This window comes from Lepidochelys kempii, chromosome 1, assembly GCF_965140285.1.
Source record: "Lepidochelys kempii isolate rLepKem1 chromosome 1, rLepKem1.hap1, whole genome shotgun sequence".
In the NCBI taxonomy this organism is placed as follows: Eukaryota; Metazoa; Chordata; order Testudines; family Cheloniidae; genus Lepidochelys; species Lepidochelys kempii.
In genome coordinates, this window is record NC_136380.1 from 97,204,672 (window position 1) to 97,231,150 (window position 26,479).

The 26,479-nt window shown below is 39.8% G+C and overlaps 1 protein-coding gene across 12 annotated transcripts in view; it reads right to left on the reverse strand.

The window, feature by feature from the left end:
* Positions 1-26,479, reverse strand: part of ABCC4 (ATP binding cassette subfamily C member 4 (PEL blood group)) — a 214,241-nt gene that overhangs the window by 73,597 nt on the left and 114,165 nt on the right. For all 12 annotated transcript variants that reach the window (XM_073347885.2, XM_073347866.2, XM_073347808.2 and 9 more), the window contains one exon: positions 16,194-16,273. In XM_073347885.2, the coding sequence (XP_073203986.1) occupies positions 16,194-16,273 (80 nt within the window). The remainder of the gene's footprint in view (positions 1-16,193; positions 16,274-26,479) is intronic.

Here is a 26,479-nt window from a genome sequence, read left to right on the forward strand (position 1 = left end):
TCGTCTTTAAGTGCTCCTTTTGTATCTCAATCATCCAGGGGCCCCACTGGTTGTTTAGTGTATGTACCCAATGGTACATATGTACCCAATGGTAGGTAACATAAGCCTTTATGACATGCAGATAGCTGAAATTCCAGGTTTATGTCAAATTCCTGCTCAGTGTTAATTATTACTTCTTGGAAGGTACACTGTTAGAAAACTGTTCTCCATAGTCCATACTAGCTCCTAGATGTGGAATCCCTTCTAGTTTATGAATTTTTGTGTGTAACTAAATTCCAGCTGAATTCTACTGCTGCTGCTTGATCTCCAGATGTCAATGGAAATGTGGGACTCCCTTTGGCCTTGAGAAAGCAAGACTTGGGCAGGAAAGCATCAATCCTTATCTTTTTAAAGGTATTTGGAAAAGATGAATGAAATATCAGATATGGATGACCAAATGGATAAACTGAATTACCTGGATTTTCATAATATTTTCCATTAAGTTGCCTATGAAGCAGGAAGCATTCCCATCTTACTTCTAATAAAGTCCACACATATTTAATAAAGTCAAACGTGCCCCCTCATGTTGGCTGTGTTATTTTTGAGTTACCAATAGAGTCAATCAGCACAAACCTCAGAGGAACCTCTCCCCTTACGCCTAAGTGTTCTTAGGGTTTCTTACAGGATCTTCCTGTTTGAACATTAATTTCCCCTACACACATGTAAGGGTCCTACACACACAGTTCTGTTATATCTTGGTGGCATAATGAATCAACAGAATTTACTCATCAGCTTTATGCAAGATTCTAACTCCTGATAACAGGATGGATCAACAAAAGAACCCTGCATCCCTATGTAAGATTATGCACTTTGCCACCCTGTTACAGTACCTCATAAAAGATTATTAAGGAAAATAACTAAGGGATAAGAGGTAAAGTCCTGCTGTGAATTATACACAGATTCAACAATAGGAAACAGTTGTTATAGCCCACTATTCATCAGAGTTAAAATAAGTTAGTAGGGTAACTCTCCAGGAGTCAGTTTTGAGGCCAGTGTTGATATACAGTACAAGGTAAATTAACTTTAAAAAAAAATCCAAATTTGAGCTTTAGTGATGATAACCCACAACATTTTGCCAAATACTGTTGTGGGTAGGAGGAGCGCTGCTGAGATCTAGCTCATGTAACAATACCTTATTAGGCAGGAAAAGTTAGGCTACTAATTAGGCCACTGGCATGCTGAGACCACTGCCCATCATGCTGATCAATACTGTCTCATTGTTTCCTTGTACACCCACGTCTGTGTCCCTCTCTTGTCTTATATTTACTGCTTTGGGGCAGGGACCAATTTTTTGTCCTCTGTGTATGTACAGAACCTAATACAATGGAGTCCTGATCCATGACTAGGGCTCCTATAATTAATATCATTATCATTACCACCACCACAAGCATTTGAGGTCTCGTGCATGTAACTTAGGGATTTATTATCTTATGAGAAGAAGATATCAGAAGGATTTGTTAGAAATAATTTTTTGTATAACTCCAATAACAGAAAAGACCTCTGAATCTTGGTCTCTCCTGAGGCAGTACAAGCAGTATAGGTTGAACCTCTCTAGTCCGGCACCCTCGGGACCTGACCCAGTTCTGAACCAGAGAATTTACCAAACCACGGGAGGTCAATGCAGAGTGCCAGCGGGTCTCCATAGGTGTGGGAAGTAAAGGTGCGGGGGGTGCTGCAGCACCCCCAGGCTTTGCACCCAGTGTGGCTCCCCGCCCGGGGCCCCGTTGCCACCTAGGGTCCCTGTGGCCAGCCCCAGGTCCTCCGCCTCCCTCCTGGAGCTTGAAAGCCACAAATCAGCTGTTTGCGGCACTCCGGAAGCACTGGGAGGGTGGAGGAGGAGTTGGTAAGCACGGGGCTGCCGGAGTGCAAGAGCTGCGGGGGAGGGGAGCAGAGAGGGAAGCATAGTGCCGGTAGATGCTCTGTACCCACTAATTTTTCCCCCGTTTGAGAGAGTTGTACCCGAGTGTGTGTGTGTGTGTGTCACCCCTCCCCTTGTGTGTCACCCCTCCCTAAAGTCTTAAAGATAAGAAAGTAAATAAAAAGAATCCAACTACTTTTTAACAGGTTTGTATTTTTTTGAATGGTTATACTGCATAGTTCTGATTGCCGTTGAACTTATTTGAATATGAGTAATTTTACCAGGTGTCCCTTATTCAGCATAGGGAAATATGGTCACCCTAGTAGGTTCTAACTTCAATCATGCACTCCAGAGTGGGGATCTATTGCAGTATTCTTGCCTTTGAGAATTACAGATAATATCTGAATGAGTAATAAATAAACTATCTTAACAACACTGTAGATAAAATATAAAACTTTTAGAGTGTATTTTTGACAAACTATATATATGCACTTTCCACAGTTGTTGGCAGATATCAAAACTGGAACCAAAAACCCAACCCTCTACCTCTTGAGCTATGAAGAACTCTTTTAGCTATAAGAAAAGGAGTACTTGTGGCACCTTAGAGACTAACAAATTTATTTGAGCATAAGCTTTCGTGAGCTACAGCTCACTTCATCAGATGCATTCAGTGGAAAATACAGCAGGGAGATTTATATACATAGAGAACATGAAACAATGAGTGTTACCATACACACTGAAACAAGAGTGATCACTTAAGGTGAGCTATTAAGCAGGAGAGTGGGGGGGAAAAACCGACCTGGAGTTTTATATCTGCTACCCAAGATCCATAAACCTGAAAATCCTGGGCGCCCCATCATCTTAGGCTTGGCACCCTGACAGCAGGAGTGTCTGGCTATGTAGACTCCCTCCTCAGGCCCTACGCTACCAACACTCCCAGTTACCTTCGAGACACCACTGACTTCCTGAGGAAACTACAATCCACCGGTGATCTTCCTGAAAACACCATCCTGGCCACTATGGATGTAGAAGCCCTCTACACCAACATTCCACACAAAGATGGACTACAAGACGTCAGGAACAGTATCCCCGATAATGTCATGGCAAACCTGGTGGCTGAACTTTGTCCTCACCCGTAACTATTTCACATTTGGGGACAATGTATACCTTCAAATCAGCGGCACTGCTATGGGTACCCGCATGGCCCCACAGTATGCCAACATTTTTATGACTCACTTAGAACAACGCTTCCTCAGCTCTCGCCCCCTAATGCCCCTACTCGCACTACATTGGTGACATCTTCATCATCTGGACCCGTGGAAAAGAAGCCCTTGAGGAATTCCACCAGGATTTCAACAATTTCCATCCCACCATCAACCTCTGCCTGAACCAGTCCACACAAGAGATCCACTTCCTGGACACTACGATGCTAATAAGCGATGGTCAGATAAACACCACCTTATACCGGAAACCTACTGACCACTATGCCTACCTACATGCCTCCAGCTTTCATCCAGGACACACCACAAGAGCCATTGTCTACAGTCAAGCTCTATGATACAACCGCATTTGCTCCAACCCCTCAGACAGAGACAAACACCGACAAGACCTCTATCAAGCGTTCTTACAACTACAATACCCATCTGTTGAAGTGAAGAAACAGATTGACAGAGTCAGAAGAGTACCCAGAAGTCACCTACTACAAGACAGGCCCAACAAAGAAAATAACAGAACGCCACCTTCAGCCCCCAACTAAAACCTCTCCAATGCATCATCAAGGATCTACAACCTATCCTGAAGGATGACCCATCACTCTCACACATCTTGGGAGACAGGCCAGTCCTGTCCTTGCTTTCAGACAGCCCCCCAACCTGAAGTAAATACTCACCAGCAACCACACAACAGAACCACTAACCCAGAAACCTATCCTTGCAACAAAGCCCATTGCCAACTGTGTCCACGTATCTATTCAGGGGACACCATCATAGGACCTAATCAATTCAGTCACACTATCAGAGGCTCGTTCACCTGCACATCCACCAATGTGATATATGCCATCATGTGCCAGCAATGCCCCTCTGCCATGTACATTGGCCAAACTGGACAGTCTCTACGTAAAAGAATAAATGGACACAAATCAGATGTCAAGAATTATAACATTCATAAACCAGTTGGAGAACACTTCAAATCTCTTTGGTCACTCGATTACAGACCTAAAAGTGGCAATTCTTCAACAAAAAAACTTCAAAAACAGACTCCAACGTGAGACTGCTGAATTGGAATTAATTTGCAAACTGGATACAACTAACTTAGGCTTGAATAAAGACTGGGAGTGGATGGGTCATTATACAAAGTAAAACTATTTCCCCATGTTTATTCTCCCCACTCCCCCACCGTTCCTCAGACATTCTTGTCAACTTCTGGAAATGGAAATGGCTTGATTATCACTACGAAAGGTACCCCCCACCCGCCGCTCTCCTGCTGGCAATAGCTCACCTTACTTGATCGCTCTTGTTACAATGTGTATGGTAACACCCATTGTTTCATGTTCTCTGTGTATATAAATCTCCCCACTGTATTTTCCACTGAATGCATCCGATGAAGTGAGTTGTAGCTCACGAAAGCTTATGCTCAAATAAATTTGTTAGTCTCTAAGGTGCCACAAGTCCTCCTTTTCTTTTTGCAGATACAGACTAACACGGCTGCTACTCTGAAACCTGTCTTTTAGCTATGAGTAAGTTATAGGCTGTTAGTTATGGAAGCAGACATAAGGGAAACCGTTACTAAGCCAGTGTATTACCTATTGGTAGCCTAACATTTTTTTCTCAGCAATGAGGACCTAACATAATCCATTTAACAGTACACAAATGACTTGCAAATAAAGGACTGTGCTGTATTTCAAAGCCCACTGAAAAACAAGAGTTGGGGAAAAGAAGATGGAAGTAAACACAATGGTTTAGAATAGTAGCTTTCCACAATAATGCAGGAATAGCTATTGTCTAGAAAGTGAAAGTTCTTTTTTCCCTCTAATTTTCTTCTATTTTCAGAACTAGAGAAAATAATCCAAATGTACTGAGGAAGTAAAAAGTGCTATTAAATTAATACCAAAAGACAGCAATGCTTCCCAAAGCAAGAAATGTTACATCCCTTTTCAGTCCCTGAAAAGTGCCCTCCTCTTTCAATGTACTAGATGACCCAAGCGTCAGACATTATTTTATGGCCAACTTAACTGAAACCTATTTCCATAGCCTTGGACAACCTGCACAAAGACTGCTGCTCTATTGTTGATGCTGTTAAAATGTGGAAAGAATGTCAAACATTGAAGAAAGAAATACCCAACAACAAAGTTAAATTGCAGGCATTAAAGAAGCAGATGGATCAAGCACTTACTCCACCTCATTTTCTTGCAATATTCCCAACCCAAAGTACCAGGGTAGATGTTTAAACTGCTGAAGGAGATGCTACTATGACATGAGCATCTAATAATCACCCATTAATCATGCCAATCATCATGACTTTCAGGGTTGGAGGTGAACCATTCAAGCAGTACATGTTTGCTGATGATCTTTTAAAGAAAGTCACACCACTGAGCTGGTGGAAGTCACTAGCTAAGCACCTGGAACCAGAGCCTGTTGAAGTGCTACAACTGCTTTTGACAATACTAGCCTCTTCTGCAGGCACAGAAAGAATATTTTCTTCATTTGGACTAATACATTCAAAGCTGAGAAGTCAATTAGGAGTTGAAAAAGAAGGAAAACTTGTCTATGAATAAAAACAAGGAGGGAGGGAATAAGATCCCCTAGTTTTAAAAGTTTGAAGGACAGTCTAAGTAACAGAATAGACGGTCTCATTTTCAAGAGATTTAGGCCAAGTCTACATTATAAACTTACTTTGGTATAACTACATCGCTCAGGGGGTTGAAAAATAATCCACAATTATACCGACCTAACCCCAGTGTAGACAGCTCTCTGTCAGTGGGAGAGCTGCTTCCTTCAACACAGGCACCGCTCTGAGGGAGGTGGATTAATTACGCCGACAGGAGAAGCTCTCCCGTTGGCACAGAGAGTCTTCACTGAAGCACTACAGTGGCACTGCTGCCGTGTTTGAAGTGTAGACCTGCCCTTAGGCAAGTAGAACCTTAAGCTCCAGTCATTTTCACTTGTACATCTTTTTAAAAATTTACCATGTTGGGCTGAAATAATAGTTCAGTTTACTGACTACAGTTAACCCCTCTGTTTAAGAAATCGTTTAGTTGTAAATGTGAAACATTTTGATAATTGAAATTTATGTATCTAAAATATTTAAAGCATTAAAAAAATTGTATATGCTGCTTTGTGTTCAGTTAAATTCCAGTTCCCACCCTAATGCAGCTTGACACAAATCATGAGAAAAAAAATCTTAATTATCCAGCAAACAAGCAACACATCATTTACCATATTCTAACATAATAAAAAGATACAATTAATAATAATCTGAAAAAATAAACTATTCAATGTTAAATGTTAAATAAATGTATATAGTTATAATGGACCCTCCGAGGTAGCAATTCTAGTGTAAAGGCTTTATTTAGTTGTAAGTCAACATGTTTTTATTGTTCTATCAACCGGTAAGAATGTAGTTAGAAAATAACTGAAGTACAAATGAAAAACTTGATTAGAACTGATGATTTATATCAAGGATTTCCACTTGGTGATATAAATCAGTGATTTAAATTGCCTTTCTTTAAATCAATCCATAGACGACGTACTGTCTGTGGACTCATCAATGCAACTCCTTAATCTGCTGGAGGATTCACTGATCAACAACTATATCAATTTCCGATCTTGTGAAAAGCAGGATAAAAGTTCTGAAGTACTGCATGATATGCACATGTAACCCGAGAAGCACATTTCTATGAGATTTTTTTTGTTACAGATAATTTCTTGTCCTCATGTTTGTTTTCAGAATAAATATGTATAATGATCCAATACCCACACTAGTAAACATAACTTAGTCATTCAAATTATGCTCAGTTTTTTTTCACAAATCAAAAGTAAAATCTACAGTCTTTTTGCCAAACAGTGAAATCCTACTTTGTTTGTAAGCACATAAGTCATATCTATAGTATATCAATAGTTTAAGGCAATCTAGAAGATTTGTACTTATCGCCATTTGGAACAGGATTGTTACATTCTATGACTGACAGTAGAATTAAAAGATTTCTAGCTGCTGTGAAGTGTTAGAAATATTAATGACCTTGATATGTCTTTTTTTTAATAATCAGGTTGTGCTACAAATGTGGAGGGTTATAAAAATGCTTGACAAGCCATTTAAATAAATAATCAAATGCTTCACCCCTGTGCCAAAAGCAAATTTAGTATTACAAAAAAGATAGAGAAAAAATACAAACAAACTGTAGAAAATATATTTGCTTAGCCTTATGAATACCTCTTTGTGGCCTTTCCATACTAAAATATACCAAACCCCACTTCTAATAGACTTGAAGAGTCTAGGATCAGCAGGATCTCTTGAAAGACATTTAGGAATTTTGGGTGAACTCAACTCCTCACTTGGCCTCTGGGTGGCCAAATCCTCAGCTGGTGTAAAGGCTGGTACACTTCAATGCAGCTAAGCTGATTTGCACCAGCTAAAGATCTGTTCCAAAGTAACTTGGGAAGGAAAATAGGGATATGAATGCCAAAGGTAAGGTCTGACCTAAATTTTTATCCAAAAGTAGAACTGAACCCTTGTTTGGTTGTTCATTTAACTTTAAAGTAGTTTTGTGCAACCTCACCACCTTTTGGTTTCATCCAGAGGCACCAAAATACTTTGAGAAAAGCTGTCCTTGCTATATTCCCGCTGCTTGCAACCAGTCAAAACCATGAACTACTAGAAATCTTGCAAAAAGACTGCATCACATGAGACTTCCAGTACTCTAGACCAGGAGCTACAGCGAAAAGAGTTCATATCACTAAATGAAAGCTAGTTTTATTTTTCAAGGAACTGAGAGATACTATATTCAAAACACTGCTTTCCCCCAATTCATTGAGAAAAATCAGAGAAATAACTTAGGTACAATATGTTGTTGTAAGCTGGGAAGTACACAAAGAAAAAGACAAGAAAGTGAAAAGAAAATGAAGAAGAAAAAGGTCAGGAAAGAGAGAAACAGAGTCATCAAGAGAAAAAGATAAATGCAAAATAATTAAGAGGAATGTTTGTGTACAGTCTTCTTCCACATATGAATAAAGGTTAGGGGGCATCTCATTAAGAATTTATTTTATTCAAAAATAGAACAGATATGAAACAAGAACAAAATGCAGAAAACACTGAAATAGTTATCTGTATATTTGATATTTTATATTAAATTTCTGTTTTGCTATAGTAATAAACCTTATTGCATGCATATATATATAGAGAGAGAGAGAGAGAAAGAGAGAGAGAGAAAGAAACTTTACCTGTCACTAATAATGCTGAAAATAGTTGTAGAGTAGAAATAAAAACTGGAAACTGGAGACATCTCTGAGCTCTGCATGGCTCTGGCCTAAATCTGGATGACCAGCCTACCCAGATATTTGGTTGAAGTACAAGAAATAATTTTTTAAAACATTAAAGAAAAATGGATGACAGTTACAGTGTAAAAACACAGCAATGGCTTTAGCATATATACTGGTTATCATCAAGATTACTCCATCTGGTTCCTGAGATTTAATAGTTGGGGCATTCAAAAGAGGAGTGAGAGAGCAAATAAAGGGCAGCTTTATTTAGCCAACACACCATGTTACCCTCACACCTACAGCATTTTTGATCTTCAAGGCAGAAATCCTCCCCTCCTTTTTTTCACATCAGTGTAAATAGTATATTTTTATTCTGAGTTAATGGCAACCATGAAAATACAAAAATAAATAAATAAAAAAAATCAAGGAACTTCAGAAAAAGTTACAGAATCACCTTTTTTTTTTAAAATGAACATTTCCACCTCACCATATTTCTATCTAAATGCCTGTGCCTTCTTCTAATAGACCTGGTAAAAATCACATTCTTATTTTCGCCTGTCCCCCTGTCCCAATAAGACTTAATTAGCCCTATGTTAAATACTAACTGATCCATTGTGGCATGGATGCTGGACAAGAGAAATTGGAACGTGTAGATGCAAGCAGAAAAAGGTTCAGAGAGTCCCCCCATGATTAACTGTCACCAAGCTGCTATTTACTGTTCTCTTTTAGCTAAACTTCCTATAATGGCAAAATCACAGAATCTTTGCAACTAATACCACTCAAAAATCAGAATGTAACAACACACACACAAAAGATACATGTTTGCATGACCTGCTTCACCAAACAGAACAGAGAGACATTTAACAAAGATCCCAGTCCTTGGGTATTTTTTGATACCCTCATTATTTTAATGTTTTAAAATATCATAAAAATTGAACCAAGTTACATAATCTTTTAGCAGACAAAGAACTTTTATGTAATTATCCAATGCACACATCTTAAAATTATCTTACACATACAAAAGCTGACTAACTTTGGGGGGAAAAAATGAACTGTAAGAATCACAAAATGACAAAGTCATTGTAAAGCTAAAAGATGCTGGAATTCCTTCTACACACTTTCCCTGACATTGCCAAACAATAAAATGCAAGGGTCAGTGATACTGAAACAAGTAAAGGCAGTTCCACTCTTTTGCACCTATGAAAGCAAGTGACCCTAGCTTATTATTCCAGTCTTAGGCACTTTTTGTTCTTAATATCCAGATGCAGCAGCTATTTTTTAAAAGGAATGACTGTGGACACCTTCTTCACATTTTCCTTTTCTTCAGTATTTTCACTTCATAAAGCTGCAGTCAATGTGTTTTGTGTGTGGTGAGAAGGGAATGACACATTCAGCGGTGGTCTTAGCCAAAGCCTACATTGGTGGCTCAAGTAGGCTCAAGATTAGGTCTTTGTATGTGATGAAAGGATATGAAAAGTCAGTTATTTAAGCTCAGTCAAGCTGTTGATTTTGGGAGGAAAAAGGTTTCGCAATTCAGTTTTCCTCAATAAATCACTGCCCTTTACCAAGAGCAGCTGCTGATAGTTCACATGTTCACAATGTTCCCCAGAAACAAAACAATCTTGAGTTTTTTAAAATCCAGCACAGGGTAAAATCAAAAGGAGTGGGAGATAATTTAAAAGCAGTGTCTTCTTTAAATATAAGGGAAACTAAACCAGCAATTCATTTATCTAGATATGAATAATGAAATCATAGAGGATTTATATTTTGTTATCAAAAAGACAATAAACTAAGACATCTATATTATGCTGACTTTAAATACCAACTAGTGACTATTGTAGAAGAAAGGGAATATTTAAAAAAAGAGCATGAAATGGTGAAGCTATTGGAAATGGAAGAATCCGTAGAACTTTACGAAGATGATCATACTGGCCAACATTTTCAAGTGGCTACTAATTTTGGGAGCCCAACTTGAGACACTGAAAATGCTGATTTTTCAAGGATGCTAAGCACCCACAAGTCCATTTGAACTTAATGAGATATGGACTCTCAGCATCTCTGTAAATAAGCCCCAAAGTGTCTCCAGTTGAGCATGCAGAAATCAAGGCATCATAAACAGTGGCCACTTTTGAAAATATGGGCTATTGTATATAAAATGTTACGTTATACCTTACATTTCTTATTAAACTATGAGTACTATAATATTCCACCCCTGGATTCTTTCTCCAATTAAAAAAGCCAATATACAAATTTATTATGTTAAGTTGTATACAGCTGTAATATTTTAACCACAGTGTATTTAAATGATAAGCCACAGTTTGTCAATGAGCTCCACATGGCTGGAACCTTGCGTCCCTGCCGTGCTAGAGATAGAGTCAGGAAATTTTGGCTAAGATACTAAGTGAGCTTAGAAGGGATTTTCAAAAGAGCCTGAAGGAGCTGAGTGCCAAAGTCCTATTCACTTTTAACAGAAGTTGGGCATTGAACATCCTTAAGCCCATTTATCTATTTAATTAAATCTGATCAGTTTTATTGTTCACTAAACAAAGGATATTTGTGACTATTATTTATATTCTGGTAGCACCTCTAGACCCCACTCAGGATGAAAGTCCTATTGTGCCAGATACAGTACAAACATATAAGCAGGTATAGAATAAAATCTTAGGAAGCATCTAAGGAGAGGTCTTTCAGTGCAAAAAAAGGTGTTTGCTAACTCAGAATAAAATAGTAGTGAAGACATCGCAACCCAGCTTTTAATCAAGTTAGCATTTGAGTGCAACACCAGACTCCGCTACAGGCTTTACCTTGAGCTTCAAATTCAAGATAATAGCGGAGTTTTCCTGTCCGTACTGCTTTTTTAACCTGTTAGCTAACCTGAGTTAAGAACTAACCCTTTATTGTATTTACAGTGTAGATGTACCCTAAGTAATTTTAGGTGTCTAAATCCATTGAAAGTCAATGAGAATCAGTCACCTAAGTCATCAATGCACTTTTGAACATTTTATCCATGGTTCCTGCCTTGAAGAGCTTACAACTTAGTTGAAAACGAGATGTCCCAAATGAATGTAATCAACAGCAGGAAAGGAAGGGGAAGGAAGAATGAGGGTAAGAGTTATAAGGTAACTGACTAACAAAGTATATGGGCTTACATCAACCAAACACTGTTACCTTCATTTTGCTTTTCAAGTTATTTCCACTAGTTCAAGTCACTAACTTTCTAAAAATCAGTTTGGACTATAGCAAACATAGCAGTAAATGAAAATGATCAGTTATGAATTTAATAAATATGGCACAAAGAGATGAGCTGTCATGGAAACTTACGCCCACGCAGAGTCCATCAGAGGCATAAGGGCCCAAACCAGTGCACCAATTTCTGGATACAGGCCTTGAACGCTAGCAGCCTGATACAGAGCCTACTGAAGTTAATGAAAAGATTCCTATTTACTTTTATGAGTTTTGAATCAGACCGTAAATGTAAAATTCAAAGAAACTCAGCTAAGTATAATAACCTAATATCCGATAATAACCCTCTGTCTGCACATACAGCTCCATTTGATATCAGTGTAGCAGCATACATCCTTAAATGTGTGCTCTGACAGATCATTCTAATTTTTATTTATAAAATGATGGAAGCAATTATTCCAACAGACAGTTATCAAATGAACATGATCTTTACAAAGTAGCAGGCAAAAAATGATTTCCTCATTCTGTAAGGCCAAAATCTTCTCTTTTTAATACCTTCATGCTGAAGTTGAGCAGATCTTTTCACAAAACAAGGGAAGCAGAATTTATAGTCTCCTGCTCTTTAATCCTCACATATTGGACTATGAGGAGCTGACTTTGGGTGCCCTTTCAGATCCACAGTTCTGAAAAACATGGTCAGCTCTGGAACCCAAATATAGTAAGGCTTTATTTAAGCATTTTTGTGCTTGTTGCATGCCCCCCATTTAATTTTTTTTCTCTAACAACTCTTTATTACATGTCCAGAACATTTCTAGTCTCTTTTAAAAATAAACAAACTGTTTCTTTCTGGTTTATCCAATGACGGACAAAATAAATGTAATTATTTCCATTTTAGGAATTATTTTTCATCCAGAATAGCTATCTAGACTAATCATGTTCATTAGAACTGTAGTGCAGTGTGTACATTTTATTAGGGGTCTATGGTAATACTGGGAATTTTTGGTATTCTCTTAAAATCTATATTCTTTTTAACTATGAAATTCCTGAAACTAGTAAATTTTTATTTATTTATAGGTACTTCTACAGCACTCCTCATTGTAGTATCTGAGCCCAGCCAAGTTAAGTTTATTTGTTCAGAAATGAATTATACACTTGCTAATATAGTAACGATAACTCACAACAAGGACCACTTCTTCAATGCAAATCTTCACAAGAAAAGCTTCTACACATAAAGTAAAATGAATCAGTTACTGCATTGTTTATTAAATTTCACTTGATTCCTCCTGACAACCATTTAAAACAATGAATTTTGGGAAATGTCCCTCAAATAATCAACAATAATAGTAGGGATCAGAGCTTTTATACTTCGCTAATACTGTTCTTAAAAAGAAGAAAATATTTCTTCCTGAAGGGATTATAGAAAGTCTTATAAAAGACACCTGCAAACAAAATAAGTGACAAAAGATCTTTATCATAATTGATAACAGTTATCCTCTCTAGAAATCTATGCTTCCTTAGAGATAATGTAATATAACTTTGCTGTTAAATTCAAGATGTATTAACTAATATGCATCACCGACGTTCAGCAGTGGTACATTTTAACAAAGAGAGGGAATGTTTTTCCTCTCATGCTCAGAAGTTTAATAGCTAAGTGCAACAAACCTACAATAGGATTTAACTAACTAAGGCTTCTTTTCTTATGCCCAACAGAACAGGGAAGCACTGAAATTTATGTACAACGAAAATCATTTAAATAATTTCTGTAAAGATTCTGGACGTATACAACTGTGTATTTAAAAAAAATCCTTTTACCCCCACTTAACTATACCATACATCTGTTCCCAAAGCTTGTGTGTTTTCACTTACAGTGCAAACTTTAGAACACCTGTCTTTCAAATATTTAAATGCCCTATTTACAAGAGATGAACTAAGTAGCTCAGCACATGAGATTTTGGATGGGAAACTTTTGCAAATTGCAGTTTTCACAATATGGATAAGAGGCTTGATAACAGTCAAAAGAACAAGAAATTCACATTTACAATGAAATGCTTTATTCTTTCATCCCAGATCAGTTTTGTTTGGGTAAACATACAATACACTGACTTTACCCCCATTTGCCTGTAATATCTGAGCACTTACTAACTACAGTGGCAGGCATTTGAAAGATGCATGTAATAATATAAATTATCTGCACTAGTTGGAAAGACATATTTGTACCTCTCTACCTCCAGACACTCCACAATAGGAGACAGACCCCAGAGAGATCCCTATTCTCAAATGAGTGACAACATGGGACATGTTAACCCTAAATTGAGGAATACAATGCGGAACATCATTTCCCCTGCAATTGTCTGTTTACCTCTGTTCCCTTTCCCTGCCTCAGTTTCTCAACACCTCCCCTTTCCTTTTGTCCCCTAAATTCTTTCCAACTCTCTCCAGCTTTGGCAGCAGCCACCAGGCTTTGTGGAGGAGAGGAGTTTCATGCTGATTACAGGAGCAGACAATCAAGTACCAGAAGCAGCAGCAAAGCCATGTCATTTCACTGTCCGCAGCCTGGACTTACCCAGTCCTGTACACAGTGGAGAGAGCAGAAGCATACTATACGCAGGAGAGGAAGCTAGCAAAAGGGCAGTATGCAGAGTAGTCTGGGCACGCAGCAGGATAGCAGGACAAAAATACATTGCCTAAACCAATTGAAACAAAGCAAGATGTCCTAATAAAAGATAGTTGAAAAGTCTAAAGAAAAACAAAGTTTTGATTCCATATAACTGATAGAAATAAATGGCCAATACACATACACTCTAGCACAGAGATGGGCAAACTACGGCCTGCAGGCCACATCCAGCCCGCAGGACCATCACGCCCAGCCCCTGAGCTCCTGGCAGGGGAGGCTAGCCCCTGGCCCCTCCCCTGCTGTCCCTCCTCCGCTGCAGCCTCAGCTCGCTGTGCCGCCGGTGCTTTGGCCTGCTGGCTCCAGCCAGGCGGCGAGCTCCTGCTGCTCTAAGCAGCATGGTAAGGGAGCGGGGGGGGGGGGGGGGGGAATAAGGGGCAGGGGGTCCCGGGGGACAGTCAGGGGATAGGGGTGTGGGTAGGCGTCAGGGCAGTCAGAGGACAGGGAATGGGGGGGTTGGATAGCGGCTAGGGTCCTGGGGGGTGGGGGGCGGTTAGGGATGGGGGGTCCTGGGAGGGGGCGTTCAAGGGACAAGGAGCGGGGGAGGGTTGGATGGGTTGGGAGTTCTGAGGGGGGCTGTCAGGGGCGGGAAGTGGGATGGGGCAGATGGGGGCAGGGGCCAGGCTGTTTGGGAAGGCACAGCCTTCCCTACCAGGACCTCCATACAGTTTCGCAACCGTGACGTGGCCCTCGGGCCAAAAAGTTTGCCCACCCCTGCTCTAGCAGATTGTTTACCTTCTGCCCATAGGACAGATCTCTTGTATACTTTGGAAACTAGGCAAATTCAAAAACTTAACATTAAGAGTTAGAAAAACAGCAGATAATGGTAAAAAGTGTTTACAATTTCTAAGGGAGGTCCTGCAAGCAGATTAAAAAAAAAAAGCCATCCCATCTCCCTCTCAAAGGGGTCTACTGCACTGAACAGCTTTGAAAAGCAGGACAAAAAGCTCTTCAACCTTAAGGCCTTGCTTAGGCAAGAAAAGAGGTCTTTTCTAAAAAATGTGTTTTAACTAAAAATGTCTTAAATTAATTTTTCAGCACACTTCAAGAGTTAAGTATTATCAATGTGATAAAAGTAACTTTTACAAACCCAAAGTACATTTAATTTCAATATGAAAAAAACAGGTTAAATCTCCATGGAGTCATCCGTAAGACTGGATAAAGCACTAAGTAATATTACTGTAGGAAACATTTCTGAATAGGTAGAATGATGAATCTACAGACGGTCTAATCAGTCTTTTCCATCTCTAATTTCTGCAATTCTGAATTTTAAGTCTACAGGCATTAAGAATATTTTAGCATACAGCGGTTGTTTTTGTAAACATTTTGCTTTTGAAGTATTGATAAAAAGGATGAATTGGGATGCCAATCAAAATCACTGGAATATCATAAATTTAATCCTTTTATTGTCACTAACATTGTTTGTGCTTATAGACATTTTTCTATTTGCAGTAACTTCTTTCTCTTGTTCCTATTAAGACTATTATTTTCACCCTGTTATTACTAATCCTTTCTTTGTAAAAAGCCACACCTATTTTAATCCAAAATGGTGTGGTAAGCATTTGCTTCTTTGTGGAAGTACACGCATAATTAGGTTAATCTGTGCTATCTTGCCATGTGAATTGATTGTTTCTTTACTGTAAATATATTTCATAACACACTAGGCTTGCCAGAGTGCTTGGAGGCAAATCCGGAGTGATTTATGAAGCATGTAGCTACTATGAACTGAAATCTTGACATGATAGCAAGCTGTATAGCCACACCTACCTGCCACTTATTGCTCATGATAGCTTTTCACTTGCACATTAAATTTTGACCACACCTTTCTTTCACAAACAAGCACTTTCATTAAATTCATTCAACTAAAACTTTGGCAGATAAGTGATTGGGTTTTGTATGTCATCTGAGTATAGAGGACTTGAAATTCATAGCACAAGGTAAAATTCTCAAACAGTAGCAACTACATTACCTGTATGAAGTCTAAAATTGTCAGTGGAAGCAAATCATCCAGATGGCCAATATCTTTGGAGAAACGATTTAAGATTCTCCCTATAAAAACAGGATTCAAAAGAAATTGTAGTTTTTTTCAAAGACAATTTTTAAAAATTCACAAAAAATCAGAATAATATTTTTTAAAATACAATATGCTTTAGTTTTACAGGCAATTTAAGAAAATCAAGAAGAAAATGGCTGACATCTGAAAATAAACAAAAAAGGAGATCTTCTGAAAACAGAACACAAAAGGAGATTTTTTACAGCTAGTGCAATACATTTTGCTAAAAAAGAATAAAAATATTATTTTTGAATGAATGCTTCTTTAATACAGACATAAATTGTTTATTTAATAGTGATAGTGTGTGGTCACCACCATTTCAAATGTTTCATAACAGTCTGAAACTAGTCATTTAGATAGAACTTAAGACCTCAATCCTGCAAATCCTTACATACATGCATGACATTATCCACATAAGTAAACAGTTATAGGACTAGATTCTTAATACTTATATACATCAATCAATATGGGCCATAACCTGTCTGACTCTGGTCCTTGCTTGCAAGTTCCACTGACATTTACCTGAGTTGTATGCATTTACTGCAAGGCCTAATATTGTCCTTTTTAGTAGTTCTGTGATTTTTAACCAACTTAGATTTCACAAAAGTAAAGAAATCTTAGCATCTTTAAATTCATGTTGCAGCTATTCTGGAATCAAATTTTAGTTAGGTTTGTATTGATGTGGCATGTTTTTATGTTGATGCAGCATGTTTTTTATATTTATTCAAAACCTTGACAATGCTGATCTTTATTAAAACTAATAACATTTTTAATCTATTATCACTGAAGCATTTATTCTCTTCTATTTTCTTAAGGTCTACTTGTGTGAAAAAAATTCAGTCATAGCAAGAGAGCTTTAATTATAAATGTCACCATTCTGCCACCATTAGATAGATTAGTACTTTACTCCACGAACTGATGCTTCTACTCAGGAAGTAAGGTACCATTTAACCTAGGGATGAGAATCTTACCTTTCATAAGGGGTTTATGTATGTGGACACATTCAAGTTTCTTTCTTTCTTTCTTTCTATCTACCTCAATTATTTTAATGAATTTTGTGATGAGATTTAGTTTTTCTCTCTTTTGGAATCATGGATCATAAGGAGAGGGAATTGAAGAATGTATTTTTTTAAGAAAAGTGACAAAAATCAGTGATTTTCAAATCCTCCTCTGGCAGAGGGGCAAGAGCGGGTCCTCTGCTGAAAATTCTGTTGAGTTTAAAAGTTTGGCATAAAGATGAACTGCAGATTAAAAAATAAAAACGGAGTTAAACTGAGATTTTTGTGATGAACATCTGTCTCATTAGCCAGGATCAGGTGGGAGAGGATTATTCAGTTCACAAATGTTTTTTTAAACCAGCTTTCTCAACAGTCTCTCCTCTCTCTCTGATATAACCTCTTGGTATGTCTAGGTTTACTGAAGATATCTGAAAGTGCATTATTCTGTGATATCACAAACACTATGTGTCCAGGCTGTACTCCTAAAATCTCCATGCAGATCTCACCACACAGTGGGAAAGGACAGCTACTTCTACAGCACGATCCCCACTTACCTAGTAGCTCACAGAAGACTGTTCACAGGGTCAGGATTGATGTGCTGTGGGATGGACAGGGACTGGGAAACCCCACATTGGGTGGGAGTGGGATGAAGTGAGAAACACATAATCACTCTTTCAACCTTGTAACGAGTACTCAGGAAAATTAACTGATCCTGGCACAGTAACCTGTTCTCAGGTGCCCTTGAATCATGGGGAATCACCTTTTAAGAATCATGGGGAATCACCTCTGTCCATGCAGAGCCATTGTAGTGGGAGAGGAAGGGCACGTTACGGGCATGGAGATAGCTCTGAGACACAGGGCCTCTGTGCAGATGGCGCAGAGATCCTGCAGTTTTTGGGTATCCTCCAGATTTGCAAATGAGCCCTGCCAGTTGTTTCATGTTGGAACAGAAAGATCAGGGAAACTCCATCAAGGGATGCAGCTTGGAGGTTTCTTTCCCTTTGATCCCCCCATGGGGGTTTTGACACAGGAGGGGTGACTCAGCCCATGAAATGCATGTGCTGCAGTGAGACTCTTGGTAGCTCTTACATCACATTCTGGGATATCTTCAAGGGAACCAAATAGTACCAAGAGGATTTCACAAAGGAAAAGATCATTTAAAAAAGTTTATTGCTAACTTCTCTTCAGACTGCCCCCGTGGCCTGCTTAGCACAGGGACATACAGTACAGAAGCCTGAGCTTCTCTCTGTTTTAAATTTTGTTTTGGCATTCACCTTTAATCTGGTTTATTTGTAATAGTGATAAGAGATTGCAGCAGAATTATCTTGGTTACTCCTCAGAGGAAATTCCATAATACACAGAACGTGCACCAACAAAGCAAGTTCTTTCAGACTGGCTGCTTCAACACCAGTAGTACCGTGCAGGTCACTATTAACAATGTCAGGAAACCTGGAATACCTTCATCATGTCCCATGATTCAATGAGTAGATAGCACATGCAAATTCCTTCCTGGAGCAGCATTACAGTTACTCTAACACAGCTGTGAAAATAGTTTAACTTTGTACTTTTTGTAGACAGGGCCGTGAAGGGTAGAAGGCTGAGACAAATTAGTAGTGAAATGCTCACAAACTATCACAAAGCAGTTTATCACTTTGAAGTTTCAATCCCAACACTATCTGAAGTTTTGTTGTCCATTTTCTGGCAGGTTTTTATTGCAACTTACAAGTGAAAGTTAGAGGTTTGTTACTATAGAAGTTTGTGACTACCCCTTTGCACTACCTCAAAGTTTCAAAGCTCTACGACAGCCCCCATAGACAGATGGAGAAAGTTTTAAGTTGCAACAGTAATAAAGTTCTGTTCTGGCTCTTTAAAACAAAATAAAACATACACAACACAGGTTTCAGAGTAACAGCCGTGTTAGTCTGTATTCGCAAAAAGAAAAGGAGTACTTGTGGCACCTTAGAGACTAACCAATTTATTTGAGCATGAGCTTTCGTGAGCTACAGCTCACTTCATCGGATGCATGCCGTGGAAACTGCAGCAGACTTTATTTATACACAGAGAATATGAAAAAATACCTCCTCCAACCCCACTGTCCTGCTGGTAATAGCTTATCTAAAGTGATCATCAGGTGGGCCATTTCCAGCACAAATCCAGGTTTTCTCACCCTCCACCCCCCACACACAAATTCACTCTCCTGCTGGTGATAGCCCATCCAAAGTGACAACTCTTTACACAATGTGCATGATAATAAAGTTGGGCCATTTCCTGCACAAATCCAGGTTCTCTCACCCCCTCACCCCCCTCCCAAAAACCACACACACAAACTCACTATCCTGCTGGTAATAGCTCAGCCAAAGTGACCATTCTCCCTACAATGTGCATAATTAAGGTGGGCCATTTCCAGCACAAATCCAGGTTTTCTCACATCCCCCCACCCCCATACACACACAAACTCACTCTCCTGCTGGTAATAGCTCATCCAAACTGACCACAACTGATACACAACACAAACATTTTATAAAATAATACCAAAACTCATTATGACTGCCAAGAACAAGTTCCAGAATATTCTCATTTACAATAACATCTCATTTGGCTAAAGTTCTTTGATGCATACAGACCCACGCTAAAACCAAGCTGGGTGAACCATAAGAAAGATTCCTCTGGCGTGACTATCTCCTCCTCATATCCACATTCTAATCAAACTCCTACTTAGTTCTCATGGGTAATCAAGTTGCTAACTAATACCAAAAATGTAATTTTGGTGATTGCCTTATAAAATTGTTATATGTTTTTAGAGAATGTTTTTGATACAGCAGGTAATAGGAAAGTAGAAATTAATCTGACATTATCAATAAAATGGGAAAAAATCTTTTAATCTGCTTAATCCACATTCGAATGTAAATATAGTAATTCTGTAGAATGACAAGGACTAAAATATGAGTAAGAAAAACAGTTGGTGTATGAACATGACTGAACTTGAAAGGAATGGGCCCGCCTTCAATCCACCCTATGAAAAGAAATGTAAACATCCTGGAGTTGGATCAACCAATTCCTAAATAGGAAATTCAGGTCTATCTACAATTGCAAGATTTTAATATTTTGGAATCTTCAATAGTTACTGCACAAAGTTGTTTATTGTCTATTCGGTATTTATGCACACTCCTTTTGGTAAAGCATGACTGATCATTAAGCTCATGGAAGTGTTTGCCTCCTAAAGGCTCATGTTTCTTTCTCCTATTGCTAATTAGTTATTCTAGTGCCCATTACTGTTGTATCCGGGTGCATCACAAATAAAAACAAAAAATTTCTAGCACAGAAGAAACAAACAAAGCAACGGGCCTTAATCCCACTTTCACAAAAGCTGATTTTACCCCAGTGTTACTCCATTGACTATATGAGATCAGAATCAAGCCCAGGGAACCCAGTTCACAGAAGGTATAACTTCTCTTAACAGTAATAAACTCCGGCAACGACAGCTTATCAGACAGAGCAAATTCCAACATTAGGGACCAGTCACAGAGAATAGCCTGCATCCAAATTTCAGTGCCCCATTCAGGGATTTGCCATTCTGATGTGGCATAGGTAGAGACTGCATATTCATAGTATGGATATGTCTACACTGCAATTAGACACCCATGGCTGGCCTGTGCAGCTGACTTGGACTTGTGGGACTTGGACTAAAGAACTCTTCAGTTGCAGTGTAGACATTGAGGCTCAGGCTGGAGCCTGAGAACTCGGACCTCCCACCTTGCAGGGTCCTAGAGCCATAGTTCCAGCCTGAGCCCTGGGATCTTGTGAGGTGAGAGGGTCCCAGATGTCAGGCTGCAGCCTGAGCCTGAACATCTACGCTGCAGTTGAACAGCCCCTTAGTCCAAGCCCCGCAAGCTTGAGACAACTGTCACAAACCTACCATGGGTTTCTAATTGCAGTGTAGACATTACCCTAAGTTTCTAATTCAAACTGAAGACTGTTTCACAAGATATGAAGAAACATAATTCTACTTTTCCTTTTTAAATAGCACATGGTTTAGTTGCTTAGGTATGCACTATTAACTGTGCAAGAGAAGAGATTCTAGATGTGAAAGCAAAATTAATCATTCTTGCAAAAATTTTCAAACCTTTCCCAAGAACATGATTACACATTTTCTGCCAGCATTCACACACTCAATTTGCCCAGGGCTGCTCCCCAGATTCAAAGGATTGTTGTACCTGATATCTGGGACCTGTTAAGCTGGCCTACAGAAAATATTTTCTCTAAGCCCTCTGGGGCCCTTATAGCCTATCACCATTTCTATGGGCTCCTTTACGCTTCCCCAAGTCCCTTAAATAAGCTGTGAGTGTTCTATGGATCATTTGGACTGTGGTATTTTCAGGACACTGAACGCGTAGTAGGTAAGTCCCCACAAAAATCCTGCCTTAGAATTAACCCACATTTTCAAACTCAACTACTGCATGCAACTTGAATTATTCAAATACGAATCACATCTTCTTCACATAGCATTTTAAAAGAACCAAAATTACTAAAAATATAGACATTGTATAGTAATGGATGGATAACCTCCACTGACCAAAAAAAGTCTTCCCATAAATCAATTCAGAAATATTTTAAAGTGTCAGTGTTGCAAGAGTACTTGAATCTGCCAAAAGAACCTGCTATTTTTAGTATTATGAAACTTCCAAACGCTTTGTGTAATTTCAGTAGCAAGCTGCAGTGGAGAACGTGCTCACTCCAGCAGTTCCATGTATGTTACTATATTAAATAACTTAATCAAACCACACTCTGTTCTTAGATTTATTCTGAAGTAATTAAATAACTATTCAATGCCAATTAATCACAGTTAAATAAGGGTCTGTCAGCAAAGTGCTATGTACACATTTGAGACTATTTAACTGTCAAATACTTGGCAGTATCTAAGTTAAACAATGATTCATTAAACCTCCCTTACAATATAATAGTTAGGCTAAACTTGAAGTGAAAGAATCGAAACTCTTTTCTTCTGCATGAAAAGGACATCAAACCTCAGAGTGTGATATTCTTTTCTTACTAACTCTGTAAACTGCTTTAATTTCATGAATCAGAATGTGTTCAGGTGCTCTATAGCCACTTAGCTTCGGCAGGTGTTTGTTGGTACTTTGGAGTAGATGTTCAAATCTTTTCATCCAAACAATGAAAATACTTGACAATTTACCACACCTATTTAAAATGTTTATTCATACTAAATGATTAAAGGAATATAATCCAAACTGAATCAACATTTATGATCTAAACACCAGAAAATGAAAGAATTTTCTTCTACCAGTTTCACATTATTATCAATCACATTAACCTTCATGTACTACTATTAGCATTTAGTATTACACAATCCAAATTCCCAAAATCAAGTGATTAGTAATCTTTGTTTAATGAATTTTACTATCCTGCTTTACTTTCTGGCCAATGTATTAATCAAAACATTCCTTTACAACAGAATAAAATAGATGGACTGATTTTAAAGTCTTGCAATTAATTTAGAAAGCCCTATACTCACTTGGGTCATCATACATTTCAGACCTACTCTGTTGTTGCTGGTCTGCTGACTCCCTTATTTCGAACAAGAAAAGGTTTTAGAGTAAGACTGCTGGGGATAGAGCCTTAGAGATGCTTGTTTTTTTGCCTAGAACGTTTTCCCTGTAGAGATTAGGCTAATCCTTAGTATGGAGCATTTTGAACATTCTACACTTTTATTCAATGTACACTTTATTAATAAAATGTTTGTAACCTGAACAATTACATGGGAATGGGCTTAAACACTAGGTTTAATGCTCAAGGACATCTGCTTTTCTACAAACTACGTTAGGGGCCATTACCACCCACTCCAAAAATGTTGCTCCAGTGGCCACAAACAGGTTGAAGGAAGGGTAACAGAGCCAAACAGCAACATCCCTCACTGCCTCCAAGCCCTCACAAACCCCGTGGAAGCAACACATAGAGTGCTTGGGGATCTGTACATTTAGGAACTGCCTCAGCAAGGTACTTACGCACATACACATAGGATCAAGTAGTCCCATTTACTTCTTCAGGCTTACTGTATGCTTAAAGTTATGCATGTGCTGAAATACTTAGCTGAGCCAGGACTAGATGTGGTTGGGAATTTTTTGACAAAATGGAAAGACAGAGACTGACCATATCTCAGCAGTTGGAGCAGCGAGTCACTTCTTGGAGGTGAATCCGACAGAGCAGGGATTTAAACCTGGGTCTCCCACATCCCAGGCTAGTGCCCCAACAGCTGGACAACAGGCGTGTACGTACACACACACACACTTTTCAAAATCTTGCAAATTTGTGCAAGAGAGGAAAACAGTTTCTCACCTGCTTTAGACAGGATTTCAATGGGGGCAGCTACACAGTAGAAAGTGTGCAATTGGCCAACATCTTTTCTACTAAGTGTAACTAACTAACCCCTTACTAACATTCAGTGGGGGTGTCTTAGTTGCTAGCTCCCAGTACTAAAAGGGGGGAAGAGCCGATGGGAAATCAGGACCCTGAGACTGACAGCCCCCAGGAACAATGGGGAGAGGCCAATGCTCCAGGTCAGCCTGAATGAGGGGGCGGGCAGGCTAATCAGAGTCAGGAGGCCAGGGAGGTCCCGTCCTCCATGTGAGCTGGATTTGCCTGGGTCGGACAGAGTGGGGCTGAGCTAAGGAGAAAACTGGGACCCACACTGAGCTGGGGAGCAGAGCTGTGCCAGATCCAGAGGGGCCAGAAAAGCAGCCCACGAAGCAGGTCAGTGCAGGGAGCAGAGTCACAGAAACAGCCTGCAGAGCAGACCTGTCCTGGGAGCAGAGCTGTAGCAACCAGAGGCAGAGGGGCCAAAGAAGCAGCCCAGGGAGCTGGAGGCAGAGCAGCAGCCGTGCTGAGGCAGAGTGGAGCTGGAGCTAAGACAGAGTGGAGCTGGAGCTAAGACAGAGTGGAGTTGGAGCTGGAGTTGGACCAGTCCAGAGCCGGGTGCGGTGAGCAGCTGGGAAGAGCGAGGGGGGACCCCGGGCAGCAGGCCCAGCACAGGGAGACGCCTCAGCCAGGCAGCTCTGCAGGCCAGACTCGGAGAGGGATTGGTAACCCTGCCAGGGCAGGGGCAACACTGGGAAGAAGGGCCCTGCCACCTCAAGCCTGAGAGCATGTGGCCACCACCAGAGCGAGCGTCTAACCCACAGCATCCCTGCAGCACAGCCAGGGCCTGAGAAGGAGGCTGGGACTTACAAGGAACAGACTGTGAACTGCCCTGACATTCCAGAGAAACTGTGATGTTCCCCTGCCACAGAGCGGGTTGATGTGTTTCCTTTAACCTTTCCCATTTTCCCTTATTCTTTTTCAAATTAATTGTTGATTAAATAACTTGCATTTGCTTTAAATTGTATGTAATGATCAGTGGGTCAGAGAAGTGCCCAGTGCAGAGAGAGTATCCTGGAGTGGGGACACCCTAGCCCCTGTCCTAGGTGACCACAGCAGTGTTGGGGGTCGAGCCCCCCAGAAATCCTGGGCCCAGCTTTGTTGGGGTTACGAGGACTCTCCCAGACAGGAGAGTTGAAGGGGAGTCCTCAAGAGCAGGGAGGCCGCTGGGTAAAGGAATTGGGAGCGAGGACTCAGATTCTTTCACTAGCCCACTTCACCAGGGTAATGCAGAAGCCAGGAAAATTCCCCACAATAGCGGACTATTCCCCTGCTTACATCAGCAAGACTAGGGTGGAAATTCCCAGTGAAGTGTTACGCTGACAATATGTGCTTCAGAAGCTGTTTGAAGCAGGGATGTAAGGTGCAAGCAAAGAGGAGGAGTCAGGGTTGGTATGCTTCTAAGGGTTTTTCCATAACAGGGTGCATTACAGCTGCATATAAATAACAAATGAATTTACACCAGATTGGCTATAAGGATAGGAAATCACTAACTATACAAAAAAATCACACATGCATTAACCATCCCAAATCATAAATAATTTTTAAATGATTTTATATATAGTTCAACAACAATATACACAAGATGGGAGTGAAAGGCAATAACTATGCAGAACTGAACTTTTACACACAGAGCTGTATATTCTGTGGTACAAACATACCCAAATTTACCCACATTAAATGTGTTTTTCTATTCTGCTCTGCTCATGGTATAAGTTGGTAACAATATCATATGTGTCTTGGTCTGTTAAACTATGACATACACACTTTTTTTTTTCCACCTACACTGAGTGTATACACATAGTTTAATAAAACAAATTTTACCTCAACTATAAGAAGTCTTCCAGTTTATCAAAGCAGAAAAAAAAAGTGGATTTGTCCATACCAAATGCTGGCAGGAAGAACACATTGCATCAACCTAGTAAAATACAACTTAATGTAATAATTCAATCAACAAAATAATTAAAAATGGACAGACTCTGAAAGGTAACATAAATTTAACAGATTTCTCCAACGAGAAATCTGAAAATACATCTCCTGTGTAAGTGACAGTTACTGATCCATTCTGGCTTTCTTTCCATGTTCTCACAAATAAATGTCTATAGGCCTCTTATCTTTTTTTTTATGGAGTTAGCACCACATGCCCATGTAAACTGCCACACAGCATTGCTGGCTTCCCTACAGGCATCCCATAAATACAAACGAATTCTGCCCCATATTTTCTCAGAGGCCTGAAACTGACAGGAATATTATCACTTTCTCAGATTCTTGCAAATGGGCACAGTGGTGCTGGCAGAAATGTGCTGAGATCATAATATCCATTTATCTGAACTGCCAGCATGTAACAAATTCAGATGGGGTGCTTGCTACCCAAATTAATTTACTACTTGAAAAAGACTTGACTGTCAAAAGACTGTCAAAAAGAAAAGAGGAAAAGAGTTAAGAAATTTCAAGAAAATCTGAGCACAGTTTGTGTTTGCCCCCTCCTGTACCCCAAACCCCTCCTCTCCGACCCCACCCCAGAGCCCATACCACAGCCAGAGCCCTCACCCGCTCTCATACCCCAACCCCCTGCCCCAGCCCGGACCCCCTCCCACATCCCCAGATGGAGCCCTCACCCCCTCCCACACTCCAACCGCCTGCCCCAGCCCAGTGAGAGTGAGTGAGGGTGGGGGAGAACGAGCGACAGAGGAAGAGTGGCTGGAGTGAGGGTGGGGCCCCAGAGAAGGGTGGGCACAGGGGTGGGGCCTCGGGGAAGGGGCAGCGCAAGGG